General features: G+C 44.9%; 1 protein-coding gene across 5 annotated transcripts in view; it reads left to right on the top strand.

Annotated features, from left to right (window-relative positions):
* RNF216 (ring finger protein 216) overlaps positions 1-21,081 on the top strand; it is a 76,105-nt gene that overhangs the window by 6,474 nt on the left and 48,550 nt on the right. For all 5 annotated transcript variants that reach the window (XM_058849750.1, XM_058849747.1, XM_058849749.1 and 2 more), the window contains 10 exons: positions 8,240-8,369; positions 9,510-9,646; positions 10,615-11,466; positions 12,979-13,055; positions 16,336-16,438; positions 17,182-17,346; positions 18,318-18,432; positions 18,712-18,851; positions 19,783-19,833; positions 20,798-20,935. In XM_058849750.1, coding sequence (XP_058705733.1) covers positions 8,303-8,369; positions 9,510-9,646; positions 10,615-11,466; positions 12,979-13,055; positions 16,336-16,438; positions 17,182-17,346; positions 18,318-18,432; positions 18,712-18,851; positions 19,783-19,833; positions 20,798-20,935 — 1,845 coding nt within the window. In that variant the 5' untranslated portion in view covers positions 8,240-8,302. The remainder of the gene's footprint in view (positions 1-8,239; positions 8,370-9,509; positions 9,647-10,614; positions 11,467-12,978; positions 13,056-16,335; positions 16,439-17,181; positions 17,347-18,317; positions 18,433-18,711; positions 18,852-19,782; positions 19,834-20,797; positions 20,936-21,081) is intronic.

Below are 21,081 nucleotides of genomic sequence, written 5' to 3'. Positions count from 1 at the left end.
AACATGAAGCCACAGCTTCTGGCCACTGACTTCTGGAATTGTGGCAAGTGCAGATGCTTAATGTGGCCCTAAAAAAGGGCATGGCTGTTGTGACCAGAATGTGACCTGTGAAGTCACTCTTTTTGGAAGTCCCTCACTCTGGGATGTTTGACACCTGCAAGGGTTGATGGCAGGCTTTTGAGTCAATAGTTCTCCAAATGCTGTGCAGATTGACAGAGACCTTTTTGCCAAGGTGGGCTGCTGCAGTAAGTCAGGTTTTTTTCCCTGTGTGCCACCTCAAGGTCAAGTCTCAGCTTTTGTGCTGTCAGCAGCTTTGTGAACGAGGTGAGGTGTGCTGTGCTTGAAAGCAAAGTTTTTTGTGATAAGTTCAGGTCACGTTTAAAATAAAATACAAAAATACCCCCTTTCCTTCCACACTTTTTCCTGGTAGTGCATTATGCTTGTAATTTTTTCTGGAACGCAGCTTCCCACGTGCCTTTTAGGTGGTTACCTGAGTTGGTCTCAACATCCAGGACACCATCAGAGCCTATCTGTTTAATTTTTCAAGTTCTCTGGCTGCTACTGGAACTAAACCTGACCCTGTGCTTTACAGTCCCCTTGGTTTTGGTCTACTTATCCCTCACTGCTGCTTTTCACAGCAGTTGGCTGGTTATGTGCAGCCTGGTTCTCCCTGCTCTCAGTGCCCCTGCACACAGGGCTGTGAGCTGAGCTGGCTGCTGGTTGCTCATTAGTGTGAGTGTCACTGCCACTGCCTGTCCCAGCAATCTTAAATCCCTTATTTCTGTTTCCCCTCCAGTGAAAACAGTGCTAAGATGGGAACCTGAATGCTCCTGAAGATGTTCATCCAACTTGTTAAATAACTACTTAAAAGGTTGCACTTGGATTTCTTTGTTCTGTTAAGCTCTTTAAAGTGGCATTCGGGATCCCTTAAAAAAGAAAAGAGGTAGGAAAACTACTGAGGATTTGGAGAGGAAATGCTCTGTCCTTTCTCCTGGAGGGACCTATGAGGTACAAGTAACAGAGGAGCACTCTGCTGTATATCCTGGGGCTGAAAGGGCATTTATCTTGCTCTTTTCCGTGTGGCTGCTAGGTTTATGGAGAAGGCAGCTGCAATTAATGCTGTGTGGAGCTGTGGCAGGTATGTGCAGCACCTGGGGGTTTGTGGATTCCAGCTCTTTAAACCCACTGGTGTCTGAAACTCAGTGCTGATCAAAGTAGCCCCTGGCCTTTCCCTGGAGGTGAAGGGACATGTGAGGTCAGGGAAAGAAAACTGGAAGTAAAACCCACTTTGGAAGCAACAGAGCTGCGAATCACATGGTTTCACATGCTCTTCCATTCATCCCCACCCTTACAGCACAAACCAGAACAAATCAGTTCTTCTAAATGATGGTTTGGGAGATAGGCTGTGAGCAGAGCAAGTCTGTAGGCCTGTCGCCAAGTGCTGAGCTGCTGGTGTCTGAATTATTGCATCAACATGCAATGCCAAGCTGGCACCTGTGTTTGTGATGTGGGAGGGAGGTTTTGGATTTAGGGGATTACACTGGATGATCTTGCACATGCCAGAAGTCTGAGATAGGCAGAAGAGTACTGCCCTTTACAGGAACTAACTCCAAGAACACACCTTTCTTCCTCAAAACCTTGATTTTTCACTTCATTCTTAAAATGAGCTGCTCAAGGTAATGGCATTAACTCTCCTTTCCACCTAGAACTTGTAGATTTAACTTTTTTTTTCAGGACTCAGTTGGATGGCAGGGAGGATGTTGGATGATGGATCCAAAGGCTTCCACCTCTTGTGCAGAGAGTGGTTTTTTACATGCATTAAAATGAGGAGTCTCATGCTGGTCAGGGAAATGGGATGATATGGAGCTGTTATTTGGCAAAGGGACTGATGGGGGTCGTGGGAAGGCACTGAAGTGTCCAGGAGTTGACCTTGATGCCAGTCACCAAGGAATAGCTCAAAGGAATGGGAAACTTTAGTTTAAATTGCCCAGTTTTGGAAAATGAGTGCAACTGTTCCAAAACAGTCGTAAGTTTTAGAGAGTAGCTCACAGAGCTGATGTTTTGCTAGGGAAATGCAAATATTTTGCAGGTTTGAGAAGGAAAACTGGTGCCAGTGTACGTGGCCAGCTGTTAGGTGAATTAGGTAAAACTGGATACATTTCTTTCCTCTTGTGATACATTTCCTTCCTTGGTGTTTCAGATAAAATTGGTGATTAGGTACTTCAAACAGTTATGATTAATAATTATGATACTGTGACCTTGATGAATTGAGCTGCAAGTAAGGTTGATGAGAAGTCTTGTGATGTACAGACAGCCAAGATGTTTCCTGTAAGTCCTGAGCGGGCTTAGAAAATGGGGAAAAATCTAGTTGGGAATTTGAAGCCAAGTAATCCCTAAATATCTGCTCTCTTGATTGCTCCTGAGTAAGCAATTTTGATTAGCCTGGAGCAGTGACACTGAGATGTGGCCTGTCCTGTGTTGATCTGTAGCCTCTCTTTTTGGAGTATCTCCTGATGTGCTCTTTGGTCACGCTCCTGACTCTGCAGCTGCCAGTGGTGAGCCTGGGAGGAAAGGGCATCGCTCCCTTCAGTGCTTTTCTCCTTGGGTAAGAGAGGGTGAGGGGAACTTTGGGAGGTAACTGGAAGCTGTGATTGCTGCTAGATTCATTCCTCTTTCCCATCTTCATTCATGACCTGCCCTGGAGCTGCTGGGGCCAGCTGCAGGCTGGTGTGGTTTTGGAAATAGTGGTTGCTCTGCTGGGATACCTTCTGAACGGTGTGTGTTGGGTGTCTTGTCTGTGAGGGAAGGTGAACATTCAGGTTGGATTTATTTGCCACAAAATACTTCTTACATTATATTGTATTATGTTTTGGTGTGGTGAAACCAGTTCTGTGGCTTTCTGCCTTAGAAATGTTACCTGACTCTCTTGATTGTTCATTTCAGTTTCTGTTCCTTGATTTTTTTCACATCTCAGGAATCCTGTCTTCCTCTTCTCAGAGGGTGTATGTGTTTAAAATCATGTGGTAAACCAAGCCAGCTGCTAATGTGGGAAACTCTTTGGGAATACTTTATAACTCACCAGCCAGTTCTCTTATTAAATGATCTTCAGGTTTCTCTTCAGCACATGCTGTGGGTCTCAAAATTGGTGGCAGAGCTGCGTGCGTGTTCTTGTCAGAAGGCTACCCCTGCTCCATGCTCCTGAGAAGAGCTTTTGGCCAATACCTGTAGCAGATTGTGCTGCTGGAAAACAGGTGGTCTTTCCTGTGAGCCACTGCCTTCAGAGGCCAGGGTAAGGCTTTTGGGATGGAATCAATGCTTTTTCCACTTTTCCCAGGCTTGGAACTGGGCAAACCTGCTGGCAGGAGCCCTGCTGCAACCCTACGTGTTGACCTCTGGCTCTGTCCCTTTGTAGGGTGTGAGGCAGTGGCAGTAGCTGCCTTGTGCATAGCAAATAGGATTTGTTTGTGCCCAGCAGTTCTTGTTGGGCTTATGATCAGGGGATTTCTAATTTTCGGTTGGGATGATGCTGCTTAACACGATCAACCACTGTTAAACTCCCTGCTTTTGCTCAGTGCCTGTTACAAGGAGCAGCCCCCAGCAAATCATGAACCCTTTGAAATGTTTCAGTGAAATGCTTGACAGTAAGTCAGGCTGGTTTATTTCCCTTCTGTTGTGCTTTTTTTATTTCTTTTTTTTTCTTAAGGACTGAATTTTTAGCTTTTCATTTTGGTGGTTGTCACAAGCCCTGCATTATTTAAGTAGCTTGTTTTAGCAGCTTGAAATGAGCCAGAAATTCACCTTGCTTGCAGGCTACCAGCAGACACGTTTGCTGCCCCCAGGCACAAAGTAGGAGTTGATGCTCTTCTGTCAGTGTAGGTGAGCAACAGTGGTGTTCTGTGTGGGGGAGAGGCTAAAACACAGTGATTTGATGTTGCTGACATCTCTTTCAAGTTGCTCTTTTTTATTTTCCCTCCCCCCTGTTCGTTTGAGATCTCAGTTCCTACCTCCCCTGCTTTCTGTCTAGTCCTGTTGCCTTGAGCTGGAGCCAGACAAGAGCACTTTGAGTCTCGTCCCATCTTGGGTATGTGGGAGTTCAAGATTTCAAATGCTGTAAGTGGGGGGGAAAATACATCACACTGTGTTGAGAAGGGGGGGTCTCCCCTTGACTGTCAGTTTAAATTCCAGCACCATCTGAAGATGCTCATCACAGCACAAATGTGGGGTGGAGGGAGCAGATTTGAGTTCTGCTCCAGTTACTGCAGTCCAGAAACGCCTTCATATATCAGGAGATTAAATATATGCACAGCACTGATGGTGGCTATTTTTAGGTTAAGCTAAAAATATGTCATGTGGTGTTTAAAAGGATTTTGAATGGGTTTTGGAAATCCTTGTGTAAGCATTCTGTGTGCTCCTGAGACCTGCTTCACCTGGTAGCAGCTGATCTCTTGCCTCGTAGTAGTGGTTGGAAGCTGTGGTTTTGTGCATGATATTTTTGCATGTTTGAGGAGCTTGTCTGGGAAGTCCTTGTGACCTCAGCTGTCAGTCTGAGGTCTCATCAGTTCAGAGAACTGTTAAACCCAAGGCCGTGGTGGTCTCTGGTTTTCCCAGTAGCTGTTCTGTTAATGTGTTCTTCTCCTCTCAATTTGCTGTAGGAAAAAACCATAATGGGGAGGATTTTATTGTCTGCACAGTGAAACACTTGGGTGTGCTATGTCAGAGGGTGGTTGGGCGCTGACCAGGCTCCCCAGGGAGTGGGCACAGCCCCAGGGCTGCCAGAGCTCCAGGAGCATTTGGACAACGCTCTCAGGCGCAGGGTGGGATTGTTGGACTCTGATCCTTCTGGGTCCCTTCCAACTCAGGATATTCTGTGACTGAGTTATGAGTTCATAGAGTAATTTAGAGGTGAAATTGGGAGGGACCACATCTTCAGCATGGTGGGTCCTCACTGCACAGTCAGTGGGTGTCTTAGAAGTCATGGTGAGAATTTTGTGTCACCTGGATATAGGATATATATCACCCTGCTATAAGGGTTCAGGTCCCAAATCCAGCTTGATGTGCTGTGGTGCAAGGTGGGAGCCTTTTTAAGAAAAGAAGAAAAACTAAAAAGCTTGGAAAGTGTTTATCTAACTGCTTTGCTGTTAAAACAGCTCTAGTTTCCGGTCCTTGCCTGTATTGCAGAAAAGCTGATGGGCATAATAGAGCCTGCTTATAGGTAGCCTTATTCTTTGTCTATAAATAGGCACTGAAATCACTGAGGTAGTGTGGAATAGCTTCTTTCCATCTGTCTTCCTTGCTTTTTTATTATTGTTTATGTAGGGCAAGACCCCAGGGTGGCTTTGATCTTGTTACTTCACATTCTTGGCGGCCTGGTGCTATAAACATGAATAAACTTCTTATTCATGCCACTAGATGGAACTGGCCCATGCTTATGGATATTTGTTTAAACTTCAGCTCTGTGCTGAGTATTGACAAAATGAATTGCTAGTTCTTGGTGGAAGCTTGGCTTTTACACTCAAAGCAGGGCTTTATTAAGCTGCTTGGGTTTTTATTCAGTCCATTTTGAAGTAGGAAGAATTGCCAGTTCTTTGCAGCCTTGGCTTTTTTTGTTGCTGCCTTGACTGTGTATTAGTTAATGCTATTTATTATTTTCCTGCTTTTAAACCACCGAGTCTTTTGGTGATGTGTGCACACTTTCTTGTATGGAAGTGCAGATAGTTTGGTTTTTTTAATCCCAAATTTAATTTCAGATTATTCCCTATACATCTTTCTCGCTGCTGAAGGTCGAAGTGTGCGATTTCCTCTCTACAGGAACCAGAGTAGCCCATAGAAAATATGACCTTAGTCTTGTGGCTTTATCCATCATGCTTGGATCTGAGCAGCTGGGGTCTAGCCAGCATTGGACAAAACACCATTTGAACTGTTTGGGAGAAGATTTTTTTCCCTTTTTTTGGTGGCTGTGCTGAGCATTTGCAGTGTCACCCCACCGTGAATTAGCCAGCCCTGCTAACACACCACAAGTCCCTAGAGGGGAGAAATATCCAACCCCTCAGCTTTGCTTGGAGCAGCAGATCTGAGCAGACACCTGTCCAGCCCTGTCTGCACCACTTGATGCTTCAAGGGCTGATTTGTGGCTCTCACAAAATGTCCTCATTCCTCCCTAGCCAGTCTCAGGATGATCCTTTGCTGTGTTTTCTTGACAACCTTGGCCACGCTGGGCCTCTCCCTGCTTCTGTTTCTGCACCTTTTATATGGCAAGAAATGATTCTGTTTGCTAAAGGAGTCAGCTAAGGATGGAAAAGTGCTGTGCAGGGCTAGGTGATTGCTATTCACAAGTACCAGGGAAAATACAACTGTAATAATGTGGATGTGACCTTTTAGAAAGGCCAGAGTTTGTACAAGTTTTCACTTACAGTGACCCAGCTCCTGAGCTGCAGCTGCAGCACCTGCCTGTGATGGTGGAACAGCACTTCCATCCATTCTGGCAAATAAAGATTTATTTCTCTTTACAAGGCAGAAGATGAAGAATCTAGAGGAAATACCCCCAAAATCTTGCTTTTAGGTGTTTTCAAAACACCAGTATGCCCATGATAATCTTGGAGCTGCTTACTGGAATTTGGATGTGCTACTGTGGTGTCAGTGCTCAAATACAGGGGCAGTTGCATATTTGTGGTAATGCTGGTTAGAAGAGGCCTCTTGCTGTTCCCTCACCCAATTTCCCACTCAAAATTGGACCATCACCAGATCAAGGATCAGGTGAATGTGGCTGTTTGTAGACAAGCCTTGAAATCTTTATGCTGGAGGTTCCCTCTGAAGAAGGTTCCTTCAGGCACTAAGCCCATGATGCTGGGCTTTTTAAATATTTTTAAATTATACGTTTTAATTTTTATTATTGTATCTTGTTCATCTGAATTAATTTCTTCATTTTACTGGCCTAGCTGCAAATCCTGTTCCCTGCAGAGGAAAGAAGTTAAGTAGAATTACTGAGGGGAATTTATACTGCCTTTGTGTACTAGCAAACAGGATTTTATAGCAGACCCACCATTTTCTTCCAGCTTATGCATCAGTAAATATTTAATAGTACAGATTCTTCTGTGCTGCAATAAGGAGATGAATACTTTCCAATTAAAAAAAAAAAAAAATGTTTTCACCTTCTAGTGGTCAAATTGTGCTTGGAGTTCCTGTATGTGTTCAGCCTCTCTGTGATGGTGGGAATGGAGAGCTAGAAGCTGACAGCATAAAATGGAAACCTCTTGTTTAGTTTGCAGTGATTCCTCTGACCTCCTAATCCTGTTTGGGAGCCTCTTGGCCAATTCATTGTGCCTCTCTGAGAACAGGTGGAGGTAGCAAAGTTTAGTTCCAAAAAGCCCAGTCCTGTGAAGGAACCTGATTCCTGTCATGCTCTCCTTTTGCTGTGAGAGCAGATGGTGTTTCCTGGAATTTGTACCAAACCCTCACTGTAAATCAGGGAAATCTCTTCTTTAAAATAGCAGATGGTGGTAAGGAAGTGTTCTCTGGAATGTTCCTGTGCTGGTTCACAGTGCAGGCACAAACCACATGCTGGCACTGCTCTGCCTGGGGTGCAGCTTCCTTCTGACACGCCAACAACATGGGGGCTGTACAAGTGAGCTTGGAGCATCTCTGGTGGCTCTGAAGTTGTGCCTCAGCTTGCCAGCACTCAGGGAATTCAGGCTGGGATGGTGGTATCCCTGCTGGCTGTTCCCCTCAGGGCTGTGCATGACTTCCCTGGCATTAAGTGTGACAGGGATGGTTGCAGTGACATCACCTTGGGGGTGTGAGATGCAGGGGGATGTGGGGACGCCCTGGGACAGCTCAGGCAAGGGGATTTTGCCCCTCTCACCAATTGATGGTGGCAGAAACACCACTGTGTGGGTTGGTGCGTTGGATTTTGGTTGGAAACAAGACAAGATCCACATACTGGGGAGGTTTGAGTCCTGCTTGGATGGAACTGCATCTCTCCTCCTTTTCCTCTTTTTCTCCTGGAGCTCCTCCAGGGAGACTCCTCAGGCCTCACTGCACACTTCAGTCAACTGTCTTAACTCTTGGAACACAGGATAACAAATATCTCCTTTCAGGTCCTGAGAGGGGGCACAAAAAAATACTCATGTGGAGAGACTTCTGGGAGAGCCAGGAGAGCCCCTAGCAGCTAAATCCTGGGAAAAAGCCCTTAGTGTGAATCTGAGTTTGCCTGACTCCCTTGTGGTTTTATTTTACCTTCCAGTTCCTCATGTGAGCCTGTCTGCCATGCTGGGGCATTGACACTCTGGGGCGCAGCTGTTTAAAAATGGCAGAGAGAGGTGGGAATGAAGAAGTGATTAACTTGAGCAGCTTCAACAATCACAGAGGGAAAGGTGAGTAGTGATTTGTGCCTGTTTCCAAAACACTCTTGTCAAAGTCCTCCTGAGCAGCAGGATTCACAGACACTGAACTTTCAGGGAACTGCTGGAGGTCTGTTCTGCCATATCACACACTACTCTGCTACACTGACTTAGCCACCTACAGAAACTCTTTTATGTTATGCAGGCATGCTAAATATTTGGCTCCTGTCTTTCTCATGTTGTACTGCCTCAAGGGAGATAGCTGACTTCTTGGGAACACTGTGTAGAGGTGTTTCAGCAGATCAAAAGAGGATCCATCCTTCTGAGAACCCCATTGGAGACAGGCTTACCCTAAATTTGTGCCCTCACAGAGCTGTGTGCATTGGCACCCATTCCCTCAAGGGTGGAATTCAAAATGACGTTTCCTCTGTGTGCCTGAAAGGTGATAAATGAACACTTATGCTAAAAGATAAGGCAAAACATGTCAGATTTTAGGGAAAGCATAGTTATATGTTCTCTGGGCAGGACAGAAACCCTCTATTTCTGCCTTGAATATCTCCCCTGTGTTCCAGCAGCTGTGTTGAGTAGCATCTATATTCCATTCTTGACAAACCTTGAGCCACAAGGTTGTCATTTAATAGCAGGATATCTTCTGCACCCACAGCCACAGGCCTTATCTCGGCCCTGCATAAGGTACTCCTGTAAAGTCTCACTCTTTCAGAAGAGGCTGAATTGCATCAAGACCCTTATCTCTCTGCAAGAATGCACTGCACTTGAACAAATGTTCAAGAAAAAGAAAATGCAATGTCCCTGAGATACTGAAAGTTCAGGATTTCTCTGCAAAAGTATTCCCTACATGCCTTGTTTGTGATAACTTTTGCAGCAGCTTGACTTGTACTGGTGTTTGGGGTAGAAGATTCTTTGTGTCAGTGGCTGTCCCTGCAGTGCTGTTGTGGTGAGCTGAAGCTGTGCAAGTGTTTTGCTGGAGGCTGAGGGATGCAGGAGTGGCTGTGACAATGCCTTGCAAAGGATTTGGTGACCTCTGAATGCTTCTTCCTGCAGTGCTAACAGGAAAATTGTTTTCTCAGATGTTTCAGTGCTACATGTGCCCTGTAATTCCAGTTACTTACCTGGAGCCATCAGCTAACTTTAACTTTACTTACTCTTCTGCAGACTGGATGAACCACAGAGATGAAAGTCTTATCATGATATCGGATTCCTCAGATGAAGATTTGTCTTTGTTGCTGGAATTGCCAGAAAAGCAGCAGACTGAGGAAGATGATGATGATGATATTGTCATCTTAGCACAAGTAATTTTTCATTGTTGTAGCTGCTGTATTCATGGCCTGTATAGCTGTGTCTTGTGCAAATACCTAATGCATTCTTCTGAGTCCTACCTGCTTATAGCAATCTACTTAGGATGTCTGAAACAGCAGAGAAATGATGGCATCTTGCTGGCTTAATTTAATCATATTTTGGGCACAGGAGGGAAGAACCAGACTGTGGAAGTGCATTGTGTAGTTTAAGTTCTACTTGATGAACGTTGTAGCTCCCATAAAGTTGTCTGCCTGACTCCAGCAAGGTGGGGTGCTTTGCAAGAGGACTTGATCTTCCTTTGAAGGTGTTTTCAAACCATGCCTTGTTTGATTTGTATATGTACTTTGTATGCTTTATATTCCTCTATGCTATTTGCATTCATGTTGGGCTGTTGCAGACACTGATATTTTTGCAGCATTTCATATCTGTCTTATATTGAGAATATATTCCACTTTCCTGTTAAATTAACCAGAAGTACTGAGAAAATGGGTTGCAAAGCTGACCTTTCTGCTTCTTAGTTGAAAACAGCAGCAGAGAACACTCAGGCTCTGTTGGCATACAGCAATCTGTCTGCCAGAGGCAAGAACAAGGCCAGAGATTAATGTTTGGAGCTTTGGTTCCTGCCTGTTTAAATAAATTGGTGAGAACACAAATATGTCATCACTTAGTTCTTCCTTCCCAGATTGTTTAACTGGAAGTGGGTACCGAGGTGAGCTTAGGAAATTATTCCATTTTCAAAGTCCTGTGCATCCCCAGTTCTGCCAAAGGTTCTCGTAGCACCTGGGGACAGGCTGATGACACAGATATGTGGGTTGCAGTTCTGTGCTTTATTAAGCATCTTGCTGAGCAGACTGTTTATCAGTTTCCCATCAGAAGTTTTCTTAGATGCAGAAGTATCTGGAGCAAGGATTCTGACATGCAGACAAGAATTCCTACTTTCTCTTCTTGGTGTCCTTTTCAGACCTCAAAGCATCAGCAGCCTCTGCGTCCCAATGTCATCAGACCTGCTGCTCCGTGGCAGGGTGCAGACACTGTGGGAGAAGGAGGATCTAAAAATGCTGTGAAGCTTTTGAGCACAGACCTGCAGGATGAGCAGGATTCAGCTCTGCCCTGTGAGGGAGACGGGAATAACCTCATGGTGGAGAGCAATGCTGGACCAAGCAGCAATGAGAGTGTGGATGTTGTCCTGCAGCAGCCTGGACCATCTGAGCTGAATGGTCCCAGCTCTGAACTTACAGGTAGCCAGGAGCCTGGCCCAAGTTTGCTGCCACTGAACAAGATGAGTCCACAGCCTGCTGATAACACAGAAACCATTAGTCTGGAGAATGCAGACCTTCCACCTCAGCAGGAAGAAAGGATGGAAGCTCGGGAATGGGCAGGAGACAATTTGGAGCCAGAGCAGGAACTTGAAGGAATAGCTGCTAAAACTACCCCAGAGCAGGAGGAGATCCAGGAGAACAGCCAGCTGGAACCCCGGCGCTTCCCACCGCCGGAAGATGAGCCACGAGCTGTAGCGAACGGTTGTGCTCCTCAGCAAGGGCAGCCAGAGGCAGACCCAGGATCTTTGAGGGCATATGGAGAGAAGGCTCCTGGGCCAGCCTTCCCCCGGCCGGAGCCACAGCAGGATGGGATTCCAGGCCCTGCCTCCCCGCAGCCGGCACATCCCCCCGAGGAATCGGGGCAGCAGGCAGGGGGAGACAACGAGCAGCCAGGGCCTGCCTTCCCCGCACAGGGACTTGGCTCGGGGGACGTGCCAGAACAGGGAGCTGCTGGGCAGGAGCAGGACCTCACTGCACTGCTCATCAGAGAAACAGTAAGTATTCCCAAGGCTCCTCTGCTTCCTGAGTGTGTGATGTTTTCAGACAGGTTTTTCAAGGTGTAGAGTCTCACATGCTTGGAGCACACAGCTGCAAATCCTCTTTGCTTTGACTGAGACTCAGCTGTGCACCAGGTGAGGAGCATGTGATGAACTGTCTTGGAAAACTTTCACTTAAGGTGAAATAATCTGTGTCTGTTCCCTGAAAGGCCCTCTTGGATCTGCTGGTCTGGTTTTGTCAGGTTGATTCCTAACCCAGCACTGAAGAGCTGGTTTAGGATTGGATATAAAGCTAAATGAGCAAACCTAGGACTCTAAACAGTGGCAGAGGGATACAGAGTGGAGTAGAGAAGTTTGAGACACATGGCTGAGAGCCAGGACTGCTTTCAGCTGCCTCTCCTACAGGAGTTTGGTCCATGCCCATGTTAATGCCACCATGGTGGCCAGGGGTAAGGGTTGCCCTTGCAGTGTGGATTTCCAAGCAGCAGCACCAAGGACTAGCTGGATAAGCACCATGAGGACTTGTGTATTTAAACTCCACATGCTCCATGTGTGAAGCTTACCACAAGGGACACTGGCTGTGACAACAGCCACCAAGAAGGGCCCTCCTTATCTTTGGGCAGCGTGGTGTATATATGATAAAGCTAAATAAAAATGTGGTGATTCAAGTGTATAATGTTTGCACACCCCCTCCCCTTGATTGCTAGGGGGGAGGCTCTCTCTTAATGTCTTACTGAATATTTTTTCTCACAAACATGCCTATTCTTATGTGTCTGTATCTTCCACCATGACCCCCATCCCCTCCAACTCTTCCCTTCACATCCCATATCTAGTTCTACCTGGGAAAACTGGAGTTGAGAAAAATATTTTTTCAAGTAGCAGTCCAACAAAATTCAGTTCTTTCCAAGTAAGACCTCATTGGTCAGTGCCTTTGAGATGGGTAAGAGGCTATTCTTGCATTGTCAGGGTTGCTTGACACCCCTGACCGGTCCAGTCTTGCAAAGCAAAATACCACATGGTCTCAGTACCTGTACAGAACCCCCAGAGAGGGCAGCAAACTCTGGGAGAGCCTTCACAGAAATGCCAGTAAAGGTTTATTGTAATTCTGGTCTCACTGCTGGCGTGTCTGGGTTCCTTGGGTGGGTGTACATGTTGTTTTTTTTCCTTTTGCTTTGGAATGTATTTCAGCACATAATCTGGAACTCTTTGATGGTCATGCTGAAGATAAATATTCCCTTTTCTTGTTTTGTCATTCATTCCTGCAGAGCCTGGATCACTGGTTAGTCTCATGCTCTTGTCTTTTCACATCCCTACCCTCACTCTTCTTTGAGAAAGAGCTGTTAGCAGTCATCCTGTGCAGCAAGGCTGGATGGCTGTAAATGATGTCTTGACCATTTTGCCATGAGTCTCAGGATTGTGTTGGTTAATGACATGTTAATTCCTGTCCTGGGTGCTACTGTTACATAGCTTCCCTAATACCTACATAACCTTTAGCTTTTCCTCCTGTAGGAAGCAAGATTCCCAGATGTGAAGAAGGAATATATTGAAGAATTAATCATCATCAAGAACTGCTATGACTTAAATGTGTAAGTATGGAGCCAAGAACCACATATGACAGTGTGTCATACAACTGCAGCACTTTTCCATGTCTCCACCTGCCAGGGATGCTGCTTTAGAGCACATCCAGGCTGGGGCTTCAGCACTGCCTTGATACTGCCAAAGAGCACAGATTCTTTTTTTGTACTTCTGATAGAGATGTTTTAAATCCTTTCTAGTTCTGTTGGGCTGTAGCTTCTCTGCTTTAAAGATAATTTACTTATTTAAAGGTACTACATGTAATTTTGTTTTACCTATTACTAGAACTCTTAAAAAGAGTGAGTGTCAGGATTGAGGTGTTAAGATGACTGCTATAAAACATAGTATGGAGACAGGTTAGTGAGTTTTGAGTTCCCTCCTTCATTTCACTGGTTTTTGGACTTTCCCAGGTAAAGCTGACACTGGCTTGGAATCCAGTATTTAGTGTCATCGTGTTGACTTTTATCCCATTTACTTCCTCAGGTAGCGGTGGTGCTGTTTGAGTTCTCTCACATCACTTTTTGGGGATATAATAGAGCAAATACATTTAAGTGATTAACTTTACTGCTGAGTTGCATCATCTCCCTGCCCTTCTGGGTAGAGCTGGGGAGCGAAGGATTGCGTGTGCTGGCACCGGCAGCACCGAGGGGAGATGGTTTGAAGTAAATCACTTGTGACTGGTGTCTGATGCTTGGTAGCCTCTCTTTCTCTCTCTGCAACTGTGTCTGTTATCTCCAGCATGTCCAAACTGATTACTGTGTGATCCAAGAATGAGGAATAGGTGTTGGTTGCCAGAGTATTCATTTGTATAAATCCAATGCCCTTTCCAGCTAACTAGGGCACTAATTAAGCAGCATTTAAGTGCATGAGGCCTAGAATTAGTCATTGGGTCATAAATAAGTTAACTGGTGAGGAACTAAGGATGATCCCATCCATTGGGTGTAGATTTCCTATTCTGCTGCTTTGCCTGTGTCTCCCAAGTAGGGCTTCTTGGTTAGAGAGCCAACAGACAAAACTTCTTTCTGGTCTCTCGAAAGTGCTTTCCCTGCAGTGGCGGATCAGCTTTGGGGTGTCCACACCATGGACTGGGTGCACCTCAGGGTGGATGATTGTGTGGGAATGTAGAAGACAAGCAGAGCAATTCCTTGGGGCAGTTGGGTTGTTGAAGTTGGGCATCTGGCTGCAGGACCCTCCCAGATTGTGTGAAAAAACTCGGGTTTGTATCCTGAGGGGATTTAGCAAAGCCTGATGGAATTAAATCCCACTATTGGCTTCTGTCGGTCTTAATGTGTTCCTTCCCTTTTTGCTCCCGAAATCTCTTCTGTCCCATTGTGTGCCATAGACCCAGTGAGATGAAAAGGTGCTTCCAGGCTTCCCTGTAGGCCAGCTACAGTGTCTGCTCAGCGGTGCGTTACCCACTTACTGGATGATAAAGATTTCTTCCCCATATTTTTATTCCTTTAACCAAACCATCTCTTGAATTGTCACTGCAGCTTTTGTGTGAGAACAAATGGGTCAAAGCACTGGTCAGCCTCGCTGGCAGGGTCTTTTTGATCTCCATGGTGTGTCAAGCTGAATCAGGCTTGAAATATAATAACTAAGGGTGAGTGGTTTTGGGCAGGGGTGAGGCTTTTAACCAGCTCTGTGTCCTGTGGTGCAGATATTAATGAACAGTGCCGTGAGTGTGGGTGTGCTGTGCGCCGGGACCCACTTAACTAATTGTCACACACTGAAGGTCAACATCCCCCAAAATCCTCAGCGTTGAAATGGCAACATTGCAGGATAGTTCAAATGTACCCTGGCCGTGCCCCAGCTGAAACCCTTTCGTTAGAGACACGGTCTGAGCTCCTTGAAGTTTCTGTTTTGTTGGATTAAAACAGTTATCTTTTACCAAAGGGATGGCGGGAGGTGGAAGCTATTAAATGCTCAGTGCCAAGATATTTGTTGTTTTCCCTGAAATGATCTTCTTAAAACTTTCAACTGGTGTGAAAGATAAGATGTGGGAGCCCCTCTTAGCAGGGTATCATCTATTCAGCTTTTGTGTGCAGGAGCATTCACATTCAGTCAAAAGCTTCTGGCTCAATATGTCAATACCTGATTAAACAAAAAGAAATGCCCCTGCTTTGAATGTGAAAGCAGAGCTAAAGTAATCGTGCCTTGATAGTGGGTTAATGCTTCAAGCCAGTTCAGATTTCTTAATTAGGGACTGATTTCTGACATCAGGAATGTAAATTAGCTGCAATTATGTCTTTGCTGCAGCCTAACACCTTCTCATTCCAATAGTTTTACAAATGTTAATTGCTTGTCCTGGCTCTTTTCAGAAGGATCTTATTCTGCAGCTGGGGAAACTGAGGAACAGCTTGTGTTACTTCCCCCAGCCGGCACAGCTGCTTGGTGAGGGTTGAGAAAAAGCTGTGGGAGCCTGATTCAGGCTGCCCTTTCAGAAGGGTTTCTGAAGTTTGTGGGTCTCCACCAGTGGGGCATTTGAAAACCCCTTGCTGAGTCTTTTCTAAGCTAAAATATTCAGTTAAACTACACTTACCTGACAGCTCTGACTGTTTGTGGTAGGACCTCAAATATGCTGCATTTACAGCCTATTAGGCAATTTTTCAGCAATTTTAGTGGTTATTTTCTAAGTGCTGTTCTCACCAGACCAGTTTCTAGTGAAATTTGGGTAATGCTGGTGCGATTACAAGCTTTGTTACAATGAAACCTATATTCAGAGTTTGTATTCCATGGAGACACACATCTTTAAGCATGATTTTGTCTCTGCTTTAACCATGGAATCACAGAATAGTTTGGGTTGGAAAGGCCATTAAAGATCACCTAGTTCCAGCCCCTCTGCTGTGGTCAGGTCACCTTCCACTAGACCAGGTTGCTCTGGCTGCTTTAATGTGAAGGTAGACTGAGAATGGAGGCTGTGATTCAAGTTTGAATCTGTATTAGTTTTTTGAGAAAGGCATGACCCTTTCATGGGTTTTGTAAGGATTTTTGTGCTGTTTTTTTTAATAGAAAAACTATTATTAGTAGCTCATCCATACAAGCTTCATATATGTAAACTTAATTGTTGAAAGACAAAGCTATTTGCTTTTCCTTCTGCAGCCACACAGCTGATTATTTTTCACTTAATCACAAGTCATTTACTTGCAGATTGATCTAGTCCAGGACCACCCTTGGTCCTTACAGGGCAGGCTTTGACTGTGACCTCATAATTATGTGATATAAAAATTGGACAAATGAGAAGTGAACCTGAGCTCCATAACCCTGAAGTAACTGTATTTATCTTTTCAGGCTTTGTAACTTTCTTCTGGAAAATCCAGATTACCCAAAGAAGGAAGGCAGGGTGGTTTTAAACCCCAGCAGCAGCCTGCTTGCCAGCCAAGATGAGACAAAGGCAAGTGAGAGTATCCACATCTCCTGCTGCCTCTGGGCAGTCTGTTCAGCCTGAGTGGACCTTGGGATGTCTGCTTTGATTAGTGTGTGTTTGCAGAGTGCTTGACTGAGCCTGGCTTTCACAGGAGGCCTCTGGGTATGTGTAAGGTGTTAAATAGCAGTAATTAGTTGCTTGCAAGATGACTTCCAAGCCTTTCCTGTTTGGCTGTGCCAGAGCTGCACAGTGTCTGCTCCTTTGCCTCCAGCGAGCCCCTCTGCCCTGCCTGCCTGTCACTGCCCCATCTCAAGTGTTCATTTTGATAACTCAGACAAGAATTCCACAATCATTCTGTCACATGAAGTGGCCTTGGCCCTCAGGCCTCACTTGTGAGGCCTTTAGGCATTGCCTTGCAGCCTCCTAACTGCAAATCTCCCTATAGATGCTTGATTTTATTTGTGTTTTAAAACATCCATTTACCAAAAAATTCTCTCTGAGCTGCTTTGAGGATGCTGAAATAGCTCTTTGTGGCCTGAGAGAGATGTTGAATACCTCTTTCTACTTTTGGAAGCATCTCTCTACCTTGAGCTAATAAAGTTGTTCACTCTTCATAATAACCTAAATATTTCTTGCCTGTACTCAGATGCTCAGAGTTGGGTGCCACATATCCTGAATTTTGGGTGGTCTTGCAGAATGTCCTGATCACTGGCAGAGCATTCCTGTGTGTATTTATAGCAGCCTTTTCATATTTTTAATTTTCTCTTTAGGTGCCTAAAGTGGACTACTTTGACTTTTCCAAGCTTGCCCCCCTTGACCAGCGGTGCTTTATTCAGGCAGCTGATCTCCTCATGGCAGACTTCAAAATGCTGAGCAGCCAGGACATCAAGTGGGCACTGCACGAGCTCAAGGGACACTATGCAATCACACGAAAGGTGCTCCACCTCAAGTCTGTTTTCTTTCCTGGACTTGCCTCCCATGTCTGCAGAGAGCACTGTGATGGTTTTGGCCTTACTGTACCATCTGCTGCTCTGTGGTTATGGGTTTTATAATAATCTTCCTTTCCTTTTAAGAAGTTTTAATCTATTTAGTAGAGATTTTCAAAATTTATTGGCCAGACAGAATGCTGCAGGAAGTTTTTACTTTCCCTAGCAGGAGAGCTGGGGAAACACGAGCTGGCTCATGGTGGGTGATGCATTAAACTGGGAAGTGTTCCTGTATGTCGCCACTGAAGTGCAGTATAATTGCCAATAAAACCCTGACATTTAGTTAAATCTTAAAACATTTAACTACTGCTGCTGGTTAACTGACTGCATGGAATTAAGAAGTAGCCTGAGTATCACTGCTCTGATTTGTCTTATTATGACTTGTGGCATGAGTCCTGTATTGCTTATAAAGGAGTTTCACTGTCATGGAGATGCAAAGACATTTGTTTGAAGTATCAGCAAACTGAATGTCAGTGTGGGCTCAAGTTTTTGACTTAGATCTGCTCCTCTGATATGCCCTTGCTTGAGCTTCTTTCTTTCCTGTTCCGGGACTTAACTAAAAACATCTTATCTGTTCACTTGATTGATTGAGCACTGAGTATTTGAACCTCACCTTTTAAAACAAAAAGCCAAACCCAGCAACAAAAAAAGAAGCCAAACCAGCTCTGTTTAATACAGCTGGTGCCCACTTTGATATTAACAGCTGAGCTATTATGAAGTATCATTCACCTACTTTGTTTCTATGGAATAATTACTTTGAGTACATAAGGCAGCAAGGTGAGCAGAGGAAAGATGCCTGTCTTTGGAGTGCTTGTCTTTCCAGTTTTGGATCAGCCCATGTTTGTACTGTGCTTCAGTTTGAATTAAGTGCTCCTGCTTTCTCCCAGGCACAGGATTTCAACCTGTATGTTGTTTTCCAGGCCTTTTCAGATGCTATCAAAAAGTGGCAGGAGCTGTCTCCCGAAACCAGCGGGAAACGAAAAAGGAGGAAAGAAATGAATCAATATTCATATATAGACTTCAAATTTGAGCAAGGTAAATGCCAAGCTGTGTGTATTGTGTTCTCTGCATCATTACTGTAAGCAGAACTGGCTTGTAGCAGAAAGCAACTCTTGAAAGGGGATGTGGTCCCAAAAGAGCTGAGTTTCTGTCACAGGTATCTGTTTTGGAGATGCTCTTCATTAGTGCCTCTGCTTGGTAAAGTGCTGTGTGAACTGCTGAAAGCCTGCAGCTGGTGGTGTATGGAGGAAGAAGGATTTAAGGTTTCTTCTGGCTGCTCCATCCTTTTTTATTGAGCCTTTACCTCTGCTTCAGGGGATGTGAAAATTGAGAAGCGCATGTTCTTCCTGGAGAATAAGAGACGGCACTGCAGGTCCTATGACAAGCTCTCCCTTCTCCCACCGGTGCTACTGGAGCAGGAATTCTATGAGCAGAAAGTGAAAGAGATGGCAGAGGTGAGTGATAAGAGCTGCTTTGATCATGTGCAAATCTTCAACAACTGTCGAAGTTTTGGCCCTAAACGTAAAAAATCTGTCTCTTACAGAAATTCAAACACTGAACCAAATATTGAATAACTGTGTTTTCCCCTTCCCTACCTGTTAACACACATGTCTCTTCCCAAGTAACTCAATTTTAAAGGAAAGAAGCCAAGCACAGAATTTCATATTTACTTAAATATGCAGCTGCTCCTTGTGCAAACACTGTTCTGGAGGGTTTTTTTTTGTTATGAAGTGGTGAAAACTCTACTAATTAACTCTTACCTCTAATTGTTAGCAGGCTTCTCTGCTGCTTTAGGGCTTGTAGTTGCAGCTCAGTGTTGGTGGTGAGTAATGGCCAGGCCCAAGGCAGTGTGTCCACTCACTCTGCCTTCCCCAGGCTGGCACTCCTGTGCCTCCAGAACAGTTTGTCCTGTGCTGAGAACTGGGTGTTTTGAAGCAAAACCTGCAACACCCACTGCTGTGTTGTCTTCCTCTCCTAGGCTGAGGAAACACTGAACTCAGAGCTCTGCACCCACAGTCCTTTCTAATGTAGCTCCTTAAAGATCCTTTTTTCTTAGGCAGATGGAGAAGGTCTTCTTTGAAAGAAAAAGCTCCTGTTCTCTGGAGGGGCCGATTGGGTGAGATCATCTCTGCCCATGGAAACCTGAACCAGCAGCTCTCCACAATACAGAATTTGGTTCTTTGTTCTTGCTGCCTTTGCTTCTCCCATCTGTTTTAGCTGAATCATAAATAGCTTAATGGATTGTAGGGATGGGCTGAGTGATGTTACAAGCAGACAGCGAGCCTTTTATGGTGGTTTGTGAGTCCTGATATAATGTAAATGAGTGGAGAGTTTGGAAAATTGCTTTATCTATTCTGTAAATACAGATGCACATGTCTCTTGCAGCATGCAGACTTCCTCCTGGCTCTGCAGATGAATGAGGAACAGTATCAGAAGGTCAGTATCTATAATGTTATAAGCTGAGTTCAGCTTATGCACGGACACTGTTTTGTACTTCCTCTTTCACAGATTCTTTTTAGCTCTGGAATGGAGCTTTTCTGAAGCTGCATTTCACTGTGCTGCTTTTGCTGAGCTGGCAAAACCTGTGTAATGTGTGTTGGCTGGCTTTTAGGAAAGGTAGACAGGAGCTGAGGCCAGCAAGACAATATTGATGCATGTAATGATCTGTAGCAATTCAGCTTGTATCTTCACTGCTCAGAACAAACATTGCAACAGAATAGCATCAGGTTTGCTCTTGTTCTTGCATTATGGCTGTATAAAACACATCCACTGTTGTTGGAGCTTGGCCAGTGGGAAGGACTTCCTTGTTTGCCAAAGGAATTCTTTAAAAACCTGGAAATCAGCTCTTCCACTTCAGAGAAAACATAGAGAACGGTTGAGCAGCTGTGCATTACATTTTGGTTTCAATGCTCATTTCCTTTTCAAACTTTGGAAAAGTGGGCTATACTTACTTTTTAGCAGTGGCAAGCTTCTCCACCCCCATAGTTAAGAGGCCAAGACAGGGTCTGCCCAGGCAGATGGTAAATGTTCCTTTAGAGGGTAACAGATCTGAATCTTGGTTTTCCCCATGAGAGTGGTGTGTACACTCAAGCTGCTTCCCTGTGACTGCAGCTTCCCAAACCCAAGATGCTGCTCTTGCCTGTGAGCTAAGAATTATTAATCACTGCATGTTCTGTAGCTTTTTGGAACCTGTCAAGCAGGACATGTAGATACAAAGTGACTTAAAACGGAGTTTCTGGTTGCACTTAGGGGTTTTGGACCACCAAATACGATATTCTCATGCAGTGTGTATATCTGTAGCTGTTTTATAGGAGTAATGCTGGCAATTTTTTCTGGTTTGCAGTTGTGTGTGTGTGTGTTGCTATAGCTATTGATGTTTTGATTCCTCTGGTGGCTGCAGGACGGGCAGATGATCGAGTGCCGCTGCTGCTACGGGGAGTTTGCCTTCGAAGAGTTGACTCAGTGTGCAGATGGTCACTTGTTCTGCAAGGAGTGCCTAATTAAATATGCTCAGGAGGCAGTTTTTGGCTCTGGGAAGGTAAGGATTTCACAACTGGACAAGGGGGAAATGGGTAATTGCTGTTGGGAGATGACATTGCTCTTTGTGTAGTGTTGTTGCTTAAAACAGATGTAAGTGCACTTCCCAGGAAATATTTGAATGGAATGGTGTCCTGAAATCCAAGC

Source organism: Poecile atricapillus, chromosome 14, assembly GCF_030490865.1.
Source record: "Poecile atricapillus isolate bPoeAtr1 chromosome 14, bPoeAtr1.hap1, whole genome shotgun sequence".
Taxonomy (NCBI): Eukaryota; Metazoa; Chordata; class Aves; order Passeriformes; family Paridae; genus Poecile; species Poecile atricapillus.
The sequence above is the reverse complement of the archived record's forward strand: the minus strand, read 5'-3'. Positions and strand labels throughout refer to the sequence as shown.